Source organism: Oryctolagus cuniculus, chromosome 19 (genome assembly GCF_964237555.1).
Source record: "Oryctolagus cuniculus chromosome 19, mOryCun1.1, whole genome shotgun sequence".
Classification (NCBI taxonomy): Eukaryota; Metazoa; Chordata; class Mammalia; order Lagomorpha; family Leporidae; genus Oryctolagus; species Oryctolagus cuniculus.
Genome location: NC_091450.1, coordinates 50,462,368 through 50,475,000, shown reverse-complemented (window position 1 = coordinate 50,475,000; position 12,633 = coordinate 50,462,368). Strand labels below are relative to the sequence as shown.

At 58.0% G+C, this 12,633-nt stretch overlaps 1 protein-coding gene across 1 annotated transcript; it reads right to left on the bottom strand.

Annotated features, from left to right (window-relative positions):
- Positions 1-3,026: 3,026 nt before the first annotated feature.
- TBL2 (transducin beta like 2) lies at positions 3,027-11,493 on the bottom strand. Its single transcript, XM_002721965.5, has 7 exons — positions 11,254-11,493; positions 9,496-9,626; positions 9,074-9,258; positions 8,582-8,733; positions 8,194-8,320; positions 7,365-7,517; positions 3,027-6,212 (listed from the first exon to the last, which is right to left on the bottom strand). Exons 1-7 carry the CDS (start codon positions 11,381-11,383, stop codon positions 5,750-5,752), a joined length of 1,341 nt encoding a protein of 446 aa, XP_002722011.2. The 5' UTR covers positions 11,384-11,493; the 3' UTR covers positions 3,027-5,749.
- Between the last annotated feature and the right edge of the window lie 1,140 nt (positions 11,494-12,633).

Sequence of the window (12,633 nt, the reverse complement as noted above, 5' to 3'; positions counted from 1 at the left end):
CGTGTTCGTTCTTAGCACGATTCCACTGCCACCATTTAATGCAGCGGTCACTGGTTTCAGCGATGATGCCTTGGGAGGTTTTGGTTTTGTTTTTTCAAGATTTGAAAGACACAGAAAAGGGAGAGAGAGATCCTCCATTCACTGGTTCTCTTTCCCCCTAACGCCTGCAACTCCCAGGGCTGGGCCAGGTTGACTCCCAGAGCCGGGAACTCAATCCAGGTCTCCCGCGGTTGTGGCAGAGGCCCAAATTCTGAGCCATCCTCCCAGCTTGTGCATCCCAGGAGTGCCCCAGGCAGTCGGACCGGGGTGTGGGCATCTCAGGCAGCTTAGCCCGCTGCCCCGGAACACCACCCACGATGTGTTTTTGCTTTCAAAGAGCTTGGAGTTCAGTAGAACATGCAGACCAGGAAACAAGTATTTAAGATGCCATTTGATGAACACTAGGTTAAAAGAGACAACAAAGTGACCTAGAAAAAGTGCCCTTGAAGCTGATCTCTGCAAACAGGGCAGTCGCTAATGCCTCAAGGCCTCACTGCCTACAGACTCTCTAAACACTGCCCCCACCCACCTGCCAGCAGTCACGCATTCGTGCCCACGGGATGGAGGGAGGGTCCTGTGGCCGCAGCTCCTGGGGACGGCAGGAAGCAGTTCTCTAGGGAGATTTCTCTCTAGGGAGAGAAAGGCCCAGCGAACTTTGGACACAACAGAGCCTGGGACTGTGCCCATCTGACCAGTACCAAGACTTGACAAGCACACGCCCTTCTGTATTGGGGGGGGGGGGCACCAGGAACAGCTTCTGCTTGACTTTGGTGGTGGTGGGGGGGGAGAATGAGTTGAGAAATAATAGGATCACAAAGAGGACACATCTGTTTCTGAAACCCAGCTCATGCACAATAACCCAAGCACCGCTGGTGCACCTGCTGTTTGCCCTACAGCAGTGGACACATTGAGTGAGGCAGACACACTGCTTGCCCTTGGGGTGAAGATGAGGAAGGCAGCAGGGAAACCCAAGACAGAACAAGTGCCACGAGCGATGCTGGCTCTCGACAATTCCACAATTTGACTCACAGGGCCCCCAATTCAGGCCCCGAGTCCAACAGCCAACACCTGGAGGTGATGGCTGATTTGTCTCCCATCCATGACCAAGTCCCAGCCAGCCTCCTCCTGAGATTTTTTTCTTATTTATTTGAGTTACAGAGAGAGAGAGAGAGTTCTTCCCTCCACTAGTTCATTCCCCAAATGACCACAAACGGTCCAGGCTGAGCCAGGCCAAAGCCTGGAACCTGGAACTCCATTAGGGTCTCCCACCTGGATGGCAGGGGGCCCAAGCACTTGGGACCATCTTCTGCTGCTTTCCCAGGCACTTTAGCAGAGCTGGATCAGAAGTGGAGCCCGCAGGACTCGAACTGGGGCTCATGTAGAATGCTGGCATCGCAGGCAGCAGCTTGATGCACTGTGCCACCACACTGGCCCCCAGCCTGAGGTTTGTTGCCTGTTAACTTACTGCCCCTCCCAAATGCACTTGCCCTGGTGTCCACCGTGCTCATCAGCCACCTTTCTTGGGCCACCCCTGCCCCAACTCCGAAGATGCCCAGTTCCTCGCATTTGTCCATGTGGCCCTGCGTTCCTCAGCTCATCTCACGCTGGAGCTCACTCTCTCTGTAAGTGACCAAAGTGCTGATGGGAACCCACCAGCTACTCCCTACAGGCTATGCAGGGGGCATTCTGTTGATACCCTTCTAAAAACTCACACCTGGCCAGGGCAAGGCCACACCAAAGCCAGGAACCTCAAACCCAATCCATGTGTCCCATGTGGGTGGCAGGGGGCCAAGTACTTGAGCCACCCCCTGCTGAATCTAAAGTACAGAGTAGCCACCCACGGCTAGAACCAGGCACTCTTGACAGGGAATGCAGGGGTTCCAAGCACACAACTCCCATGCCAGAGCTCTGTCTTTAAAGATTTGAGTTAAAGAGGAGAGGCACAGGCAGAGAGAGAGAACTTCCATCCAATGGTTCACTCCCCAAATGTCCACAATGGTTAGAGCTGGGTCAGGCCAAAGCCAAGTAGCCAGGAGCACCTGGATCTCCCACGCGGGTGCAGGGGCCCAAGGACCTGGGCCATCTTCCACTGTTTTCCCAGCTGCATTAGCAGGGAGCTGGATCAGAAGTGCATCAGCCAGGACTCAAACTGGCACCCATGTCATTTTGGGATGCCGCCATTGCTGGTGGCAGCTTAACCCGCAGCCACAGCGCTGGCCCCAGGAGACTGAGTCTTAGGCAGGCAGGACAGGGTCTTCCTAGTGGTTTCCATGCCACACACATACGCACTGCCTGAACTTGGGCCTGTAGGGACTTGGGCCATATTCTGCTGGTTTCCGAGGCCATAGCAGAGAGCTGGATCGGAAGTGGAGCAGCTGGGACTTGAACTGGTGCCCATATGGGATAACCCACTGAGCTACAGTGCCAGCCTGTTTTCAATTTTTGATGCCTGATCTAGATTATGTAAACAGTAGGTGCCTGATCTAGATTATGTAATCAGTAGGTGTTAAGATGCCCACGTCCCCCATCAGCGTGCCTGGGTTCAGTTCCTAGCTTCCTGTCCATGCAGACCCTGGGAGGCAGCAGCGACAGCTCAAGTAACCGGGTTCCCGCCCCCCATACTGGAGACCTGGATGGGGTTCCTGGCTCCGAGCTCCATCACAGGCATTTGGGGGAAGTAAACCAGCAGTTGGGAGCTGTTTCTCTGAGTGTCCAAAATAAATAAATCCCCAACTTCTACTGAAAATTTTCAAACTCACTGGAGTTGAAATAGCATTATAAAAATACCAATGCTGCCACCACACTCTCAAGTATTTTTATCAAGAAGCAAAAAACAAAACAAAACGTAAACCACAGAAAGCCCCAGCAGCTGCTGCGCCCACTCCCCCCCCCCACCACGGGCCCAAGGGCAGCTTTCCGTCCCGGAGGTCTGCAGTCACCTTTCCCTGCTGTCTCCATGCATCGCATCAGAAACTCACGAGGCGAGGTGAGGTAGGAAGAACAGAATTTATTCCCATTTTACAAACAAGGAAACAAACTCAGAGCCGGCGTGACCCGCCTGCGCCAGGTCTCCCACCAGCCGACGGCAGGACTGAAGACTCCTGCCTTCAGCGACAACATCCCACAGTCGCTCCCTCTCCGGGCTGTGAGACGGGAGAGTGACCCCAGAGCTGCTTCTAAGAACAGGGGGGCCATGGGGCTTTAGCCTCACGCTTTGGACAACAGTACGCTATTCACAGGCCCCGTGTGCACAGATACCTTAGTCGGTCAGATGTGTGTTACCAGGAGCCTAAAGCAGAGACTGGCAGTATGAAGACACACGGAGAGGAAACCAGTCTCCGTCCTGTGGCCCTGGCTCGAGTTCAACATTGATTGAGTGCTTACGCTGTCCCAGGTACCACCGCGCTTGGGACACGGAACCAAGGAGCTGGGATCCTGCCCTGGTGGGGGGGGGGGGGGTCACACACGCACGTCCCAGGGGGGGTGCCTCAACAACCCAGGGGCTGGTCTGAAGGATGAGACCCGGCCCACACTGGAGTTCTTTTTTTTTTTTCAAATAAGTTGCCAACTTCTAGCTTCTCAGAAACAAGTGACGTCTGTTAGATCCCCGGCCCCTCCCCCCGCCGAGGACGCCCGCGCTCTGGCTCACCGCAGTCCCCACCATTTCTAACTGTCTTATGGGCAGGCGGCAGGGGGCCTACCACGCGTTTATGCTACCTCCTTGACGGAAGCAAGCACTGGCGCCGCAGACACGTATCCAAACAAGAGCATTTCAGAGAGCGAACGCTGCAGATACGGCGGACAGGGAGTGCAAAGGCCGCGACGTAATTGGTGAAAAGGGCTACTTCAGATGGGGTGGTCAGGAGAGCTGGGTCGTGCGCCAGGTGCAAACGAACAACCGCGGCTGGAGGCAAGCCCAGAGCAAGGCTGGGGCGAGCGGCAGAGTGTGTCAGGAAACAACAGAAAGCAAAAAGAGAAGCAGGAAAAAGGAGGAAGAAGCCAGATTCCACGGGGACCCAGCAAGCCAGCCAGCCTAAGAGTTTTGGACTTTATTCCCAGCGTGGTGGCAGGCTTTTCAAGGGCTGCAACCGCGGACTCCCGTGACCTGCCTTGCATGTTTTTCCCCAAAGATCACCCAACTGCTTAGCAAAGTGCGGCTCAGCAGAGGAGGCAGGGGGGCCGCTGGGCGACAGTGGCTGGGACCAGGATGGTAGCAGAAGAGACGGAGGGAGGCGGCCGCCTCGGCATCTGTCAGCTGCGGCGCAACCAGAGGGACTTTCTGATGAGGAGTGGCAGTCCTGGCAGGAATGGCGGGAGGGAGGCAGTGACACAGGCAGCCTGTGTGGCGAGCACGCCCTCGCGGCGCTGCGCACGGCACACGCAGGGGCAAGATGTCTCCGGATGAACGCACATTGCCCGGAGGCCAGGTCTCCCGAGATCCCTCAGTTCCAAGATTGCTTACACACAAGCAGTCCTCAAATCCAGAAAGTCGAACGCCTAAGGACTCAACGTCCAATCAAATCCATGCCTTCAACTTCAACTAGAAACTCAGTCCCCTCTATTGCCTGGCATTTTACAACATCTGCTGTGCTGTCAGTCAATTGACCAAAAAAAATACAAAAATCAAAAAAAGCACTCCCTAGACCTGCAGCCAGCCTCAAGGGCAGAGGGCACGTCTTATTCCTGTTTCTCTCCTGTCCCTAGAGCTGTGCCGGCCGCACGGTAGGCGCTCACGTATCCCAGATTCTCGCGAGGGCCCCGCATGGTGACCGACATGCACCTGGCAGCCTGCCCCTCCCCAGACACCGGGGTCCCCTAGTGCCTTCATCTTGGACTCTGCAGCCTGCGGAGACTGACACACCGACGCCTCGCAGTCCCCTCCACAGGAACCGTTTGATGGACTGAGAAGACGGCCCATCAGCCAGGACGCAGCCCCCGCCCCGCCCCGGCACAGAGGAGCCCCCCCTTAAGGGAACACGAGACTCTCCCACGCAGCTTCAAGCAGAACCAAACACAAACTGCAGGATCCGGTCTCCCAGAAAACTTTGCCTTTCCAACGTACGCGTTTCCTTCCTTCTAAACGTGGCTGCAAGCCACGCCGACCCTCCGTAGTTCACGACACTGAACAACATCACTACCTTTTCCAGTTTTCTCTGAATTCTGAGACTTGATGCCTCTCTCATGGTCACCAGCCGGGCAGAGAGGCGTATTCGGCATTTTACAAATGAGAAAACTGAACCCCAGAAGGAAGTCCCTCCATTGCTCTGTGATGGCCTTAGGCGCCTGGCCTGCTCTGACCCACAGTGCACTCCCAACTTCCGGGCGCACAGAAGCGCTGCTCAGGACTCCTGTGTCCCCTGGGGTTTGTACCCCACGTCCACAGAGAGCGCTGGGTGGCAGGGTGTATTGCCCCAAGGTCAAAGACCACATTCCCTCCTCTCTCTGCCACTCTCCTCCGTTCCAGGGGAAAGAGACATTAAGCCTTTTGGGCCCGGGGAGAAACAGAAGGGCTGTGGTCATCCATCAACAAGAAGGCAGAGAGAGAGAGAACTAAGTAGGCAAGAACAACTTCAATAAGAAAAAGAAGACAGGGGCTGACAATAAGACAATCAGGCGCCTCCTTTCAGAAGCTGTCCCCCGGGGAGTACCTGGGAAGCAAAGCGGCGGCGGCGGGGGAGCAGGGCCCACCCCTCCCTCTGCGCTGGCCCAGTCACTTCTTCAGGGCCCCCAGGCTCCTCAGGGCCTCCTGGGCCTGAGTCAGCTGCTGCTGCAGCCTCTGGCGGGTGCTCTCGTTGGAGGCCCGCTTCAGGAAGCCCTGTGTCTCCTCCACCACTGCCCGGTGGCCGGCGGTGTTGTGGAAGAGTCGCACGGCCCGGTCCCCGCACGAGGCCAGAAAGCGCCCTGTGATGTCAAAGGCCAAGTCGCTGATGCACTCGCCGTGCACCTGCTGAAAGCACTCCTCCTTCTCACCGCGCCGGGTGTTGTAGACATGGATGCTCGTGCCGCTGGCCAGGGCCAAGACCTGGGCGTCAGGGGAGAGCGCCAGGCGGCACGGCATGGTGCCTGCCTCTTCAAAGCGGCCTGTCCGCAGCAAGTAGGGGTCTTGCTGCTTTTTGTATTCCACGTCCGTGTCCCACAGTTTCCACGTGCCGTCCTTGGAGACTGACGCCATCCTGCAGCACAGAAAATCACAGCTCAAACCGCGACACAGCCTGGCATGGGGGAGCTCCGGGACAGCCTGGGGGCCTCCAGCTAGCAAGTCAAGCCTACTTCCTGCTGAGAGCCAGCGTCCCACCCATGCAGAGCTGCAGGAGGGACAGCCAGGAGGACCCAGCCGTCAAGGAGGGCTGGTGCAGGGGGAGGCAGCTCTGTGGCGCAGTGGGTTAAGCTACTGCCTGCAAAGCTGGCAGCCCATGCCAGTGCCCGTTCAAATCCCAGCTGCTCCACTTCAGATCGAGCTCCCTGCTATGAAATGCCACCCACAGGGGAGACCCAGAGAGAGACCCGGGCTCCTCACTTCAGCCTGGCCAAGCCTCAGCTATTGCAGCCATCTGAGGAGTGAACCAGCAGAAGGAAGATTTCTCTGTTAACTCTGCATTTCAAATAAATAAATACATCTTTTTAAAAAAATATATTTATTTGAGAGGGAGAGTTAGTCGAGAGAGAGAGAGAGAAAGGGAGAGACACAGATAAAGGTTTTCTATCTGCTGGTGCACTCCCCAGATGGCCACAATAGCTGTAGGTGGACCAATCCAAAGCTAGAAGCCAGGAGCTTCTTCGGGGCCTCGCAAGCGGGTGCAGGGGCCCAAGGACTTGGCCCATCTTCCACTGCTTTCCCAGGGCACAGCAGAGAGCTGGATCGGAAGTGGAGCAGCCGGGACTAGAACTGTTGCCATATGGGATATCAGTGCTGCAGGTGGAGGCTTAGCCCACTACACCACAGCACCAGCCCCTAAATAAATACATCTTTTAAAAATAAAATTGAGCTGGTGCTGTGGCACAGTGGATTAAGCTGGTGCCTGAAACGCTGGCATACCAAATGGGTACCGGTACGAGTCACGGCTGCTCCACTTCCAATCCAGCTCCCTAATGCACCTGGGAAAGCAGTGGAAGATGGTGCAAGTGCATGACCCCTGCACCCACGTGGGAGACTCAGGTGGAGTTCTTGGCTCCTGGCAGCCTGGTCCAGTCATGGCTGTTGTGGGCTTTTGGTTAGTCACCCAGTAGATGGAAGAGCGATCTGTCTCTGTTAACTCCGCCTTTCAAATAATAAATTAATAAATAAATAAAAGAGCCAGGAGCGGCCGACTGGCGCCATCACTCACCTCCGGGAGTCGTTGGAGAAGGCGAAAGCGTGGACAGCCGCGGAGTGGCCCTTCAGCTCGAAGGCTCGCACGACCTCCTGGAAGTCCCCCTTCTTTCCAAAGCAGACCTCCCAAACCTTCACATCTGGAGTGAAGCCACACGAGCCCACAAACCTGCCAGACAGACCAGATGCCTTTCAAATGCAAGGGTATCTTCTTCCTGGAGCCCCTAAGTCCCCTCCCTAAGAAAGCTAACAAACTCTTATCTAAGTAACACTGTACCCTTTAACAGGTGCTTTTCTGGACCCAGCCCTGTGGCACAGTGGGGTAAGCCACTGCCTACAACATTGGCAACCCAATCGGGTACGGGTTCAAGTCCTGGTTGCTCCACTTCCAATCCAGCTCCATTATGTGCTTGGGAAAGCAGCCGAAGACAGCCCAGGTCCCTGGGCCCCTGAACCCACGTGGAAAACCTGATTGGAGTTCCAGGCTCCTGGCTTCAACCTGACCCAGCCCTGGGCACTGTGGATGTTTAGGGAGTGAACCAAATGGACGGAAGCGCTCTTTCTCAGTAACTCTGCCTTTTGAAAAAATACATCATTTAAAAAAATAGTAATAAAGTGCTTTTCTATACGGGACCTCAGTTTATCTCACAGCCTTGCTCTAAGAAACACAGCACCCCCAACTGTTATAAAATGACTCTGGACTTGGGGCAGCTCCCGTGAGGTCCCCTCCCTTCTTTACTGCAGTGGGAGGGGTGGGACTTGCTGCTGCAGGCTGGGCTTTGGCTCGGTCTAGGCCCGCCCAGCCTCTCCTCTCCCCTCCTCACACCACACCCCTCCTTCCTCACCTGCTACAAGGGGATATGGCAGCGTAGGTGTTGTTCATCTGGTTGGTGTTGATGGTGGCCAGCACCTGGCCTTTCAGATTCCAGATGAGAACAGTCGTGTCACTGGAGGCCGTCATGATGAACTTCCCTGAGGGAGTGAGGCGGGACGGGAGCTGAGGGCAACGACCTCACCCACGGACGTCCTCCCAGGAGGCACAGAGGCGGCTGCTGCCCCCCTGCCCAGCCACAGGTCGGCACAGGGAAGGACCCTACGGTGGCTCAGAGGACTCCAGGGGAGCACAGAGCCCCTGTGTCACGCACCAAGAGCCCACGCACTGTCTTTCCCAACACATACAAGCGGGTCCATGACCTTGCGCCCGGGGCAGGCTCCACGCTGCGTGCCTCTTACCTGTGCTGGCGATGCCGATGCTGATGACAGGGGCCTTGTGCCTTTTAGGAAAGTCCTCTGGGGTGGCTGTGAAGGTGTAGCCCCCGTCCTCTCGCTTGCTCATCTTGAAGACACGGAGGGTGTCTCCACCAGCCAGCCAGACGATAAAGGCCCTAGAGACGGAGCACACGGGTCACTGCCCCACCTGGACATGCACACCTGTGTGCTCAGGTCTGGGGATGGGTTCTGGAGAAAACCAGGATTTACCCTCATGCCCCACCACCCAGCCTCACAGATTAACCCCTCCAAAGACAAAGTCCTCATGGCTTCGGCACCTCCCCTCTCTGCTCCCTTGCTGTGTAGCACCACAGCGCTGCCAGGAGCCCCGGGCAGTGCTCAAGCTAGCTGGGTGCCCTCAACGCCACCCCAAGGGAGACCCCGGAGCTCGCCTCGCTACCCTACACGGGACGCGGGCAGGCCCCCGGGACCGGCCGCAGCTGCGGGCTGCCCCACCTGCAGTCGGGGCTGAAGCGCACCAGGGTGGCATGGTCCAGCTCCACGTTGGCCCTCATGCTCCGGTGCTCCCGCTGCAGGAAGTCCTTGGTGCTCCAGAGGCGGACCGTGCGGTCATCTGCGCAGGTGGCCAGGTACTTGCCATTGCTGCTAAAGTCCATGCAGGATATGTTCCCGCTGTGGCTCTGGGGGAAGGGTTGCAGGGAAGCATTGAGTGGGAACCCCACGGGCACCTGGAGAGGCCAAACCTGGAGCCAGCCGGAACCCTAGGGCCTCAATGCCTGGGGTAGCCGGCAAACTAGGGACCAGACAGGACAGGACGGGCCATGCCCACTGAGTCTGCACAGAGGCAGAGACCTGCACGGGCGTCTCAGGGTCAGCGTCTGTGCACGGGGGCTGTGCGTGCGTGCGTGCCCACGTACCTTCAGCGCTGCGGCCAGGAGGCGGTGGCTGAAGGTGTGCTGCTGAGGCTTCTCCTTGCGAATCCGTTGCTGCTGCTTCTGCTTCTTGGAGCCTGAGGACTTCTCAGGTGCGAGTCCGTTTGCTTTCTGGCCTGTGAGGTGGGGGCCACATCATTCCCCCATTCTCTCCCTCCTAAGCGTTCACTGACCACCTATGATTGGCCAGGCGCTGAGTGCGGCAGCAAGAGATAAACCGGATCTGGCCTTTATTCTTCCCAACAGCGTGATGTGGACACAGACGCAGGCTTTGCAATCTGACCTGGGTTTGGATTCTTTTTTTTTTTTTTTAAAGACTTATTTATTTGAAGGGAAGAAAGAGGAGAAACAGGCAGAAAGAGATCTTCCCTCCACTGGGCCCAAGGCTGGGCACACAGTGGAAGACAGGGGCCTGGAACTTCCGGTCTCCCACGTGGGTAGCAGGGCCCAAGCACTTGGGCTGTCTTCCCAGCAGCATTAGCGGGGAGCTGGATGGGAAGTGGAGCAGCTGGGACTCAAACCAACGCTCATGTGGGATGCAGGTGGCAGCTTAACCCACTGCACCACAATGCTGACCTCTGGGTGTGGATTGTGACTGTGCCACTGAGGAGGCGGCCAGTCTATGGAGCACCGCAATGCAAATTAGAAACGCCAGCCTCATTCAGGGCCGATGCTGTGGCATAGCGGGTAAAGCCGCCACCCGCAGCGCTGACATCCCATATGGGTGCTTGTTCAAGTCCCAGCTGCTCCACTTTCCAATCCAGCTCTCTGCCGTGGCCTGGGAAAGCAGTAGAAGATGACCCAAGTCCTTGGGACCCTGCACCTGTGTGGGAGACCAGGAAGAAGCTCCTGACTCCCGGCTTCAGATCGGCGCAGCTCCTGCCGTTGTGGCCATTTGGGGCGTGAACCAGCAGTGGAAGACCTCTCTCTCTCTCTGCCTCTCTGTAACTCTTTCAAATAAATAAATAAATCTTAAAGAAAAACAGCCTCTGTGTGATAGCAGTTGGGCAGGTAACACAGCACAGCCGGGAGAGTGCGGATCCTTGGCCAGAATAAAGTGCGTCTTCCCTAGCAGCCTTGGCCTTGGGAACATTCTTAAATCCCTCTGGGGCCTTGGATTCCTTCAACAGGTTGAAAGTATTGGACGAGGCAACACACACAGGGCTAGAGGCTCCGGGGCATCCCAGAAAGAACCCAGGGATGGCGGGAAGTCCAACCCGTGTGGGAGCTCCCAGCCCCTCGCCAGGAACGGTGCCAGTCAACTTTTGCATCCCCTGCCTCATGGAGGACCAGGCTAGGCACAAGGCTAGCACCTGGAACACGCGCGGCTTGGGCTCCTACCCTACTAGCTGGATCGAGCCTCTGTCTGCCTGTCCTCCCCCTCTCCTGACCCCCACACGCTGCGTGGGGGTGCCTCGTCTTGCCCCTGGGGGCAGCCATCCTCCCCGGGGCCCACGCGGCCTCCCCATCTCTGCGAAGGGGTCCTGCACACCTCCCCTCTCGCTCACGTCGGACACGCTAAGGGACCCCTCCCCCCCGAAGCCCACCATGGAGCAAGGGGTGCACCGAGCTAAGTCGCTCTGCCCTCCCTCGCTCTAAAGTCGCGCACCCCAGGCACAGCCGCAGAGCCCCGGAAAGGCCACGGCGCGGGACCCAGGTTCTAACCAGGGCTGCCCAGGGGCGAGGGACCGGCCCGGCCAGGCGGCACCTCGTCCCTGCGAGCGACGCCCTGGCCTCACTTACGCGCAGGCGGGCCGCACCTCTCCTCTTCCGCGCGCAGCCACCCCCGCGCCACCGCCGCCGTCGCCATCAGGGCCAGCAGTCCAACCAACAGGGACAAGCCCATTAACTCCGGCATCTGTGGCAGCTCCATGTCGGACACGCCACCGCCAGCTCAGCCGCGCACCGCTCGGGAGCCCGTACGTCTCCGCGGGGCCGCGCTCGCACGCGTGGGCGGGGCTGGCCGTTAGAACCGCCCAGAGGGGCGGGTCCGGGCCGTTTGAGTGTCTCGAGGGGCGCGGCCTGGTCGTTTGAACGTCTCGAGGGGCGGGTCCGGGCCGTTTGAACGTCTCGAGGGGCGCGGCCTGGACGTTTGAACGTCTCGAGGGGCGGGGTCTGGCTGTGAGCGCTTCAAGGGGCGGGGCCTGCCCGTTGGGACGCCTCGAGGGGCGGGGTCTGGCTATGGGCGCACCTCAAGGGGCGGGGCCTGGCTGAAGCCCGACGCCGGCCCCAGAGTAACTTACCCGTAATAGCTCATTAAAGGCTTTATCGCAGCCATTGCCGCACTGGGTCCTTCTAAGAGGCGTGGTGGGCATTACTTGTCTCTGGGAAAGCGTCTCCAGCGTGAGGAGACGGGAGGGAGGGAGGGCGTCCCCCGCGTGAGGGGACCGTCGGATGGGCTTTCGCTGGGGATGGAGCCGGGGAAGGGTCGTTCCGGCGTTGGATGCGGGGCAACCTCGGCCCGGCCCCGAGAGCATGATGGCGGAGAGGGTCGGGAGGCCTGGAAGGGTCGCGGGCTCTGGCTGCATCCTGCAGGCTGGTTGTTCCAGGGCCAGATGTGTTTCTCCTTCTCTGTCACTCTGCCTTTCAAATAAATCTTAAGAAAAAAGATCTTCCATCTGCTGGTTTATTCCCCAAATGGCCACAGCAGCCAGGACTGGACCAGGCCGAACCCAGGAGCCTCTTCCGGGTCTCCCACGTTGGCTGGCAGGGGCCTAAGCATCTGGGCCATCGTCCACTGCTTCCCCAGGCCATAGCAGGGAGCTGGATCAGAAGTGGAGCGACCGGGACTCAAACCGGAGCCCATATGGGGTGCCAGCGCTGCAGACCAGGGCTCTAACCCACTGAGTCACAGCGCCAGCCCCAAGTCTCTGTTTTAAAAAAGATTTACTTGAAAGTCAGTTACCGAGAGGGAGGGAGAGACAGATCTTTCATCCGGGTCTCGCACGTGGGTCGCAGGAGCTCACATGCTTGGGCCATCTACTGCTTTTCCCAGTCCATAGCAGGGACCTGGATCGGAAGTGGAGCAGCCTGGACACAAACCGCTGCCCATAAGGGATGCCGGCACCGCAAGTGACAGCTTTAATGGCCAGGACACAACTCAGGCTCCTTGGGAAAGATTGG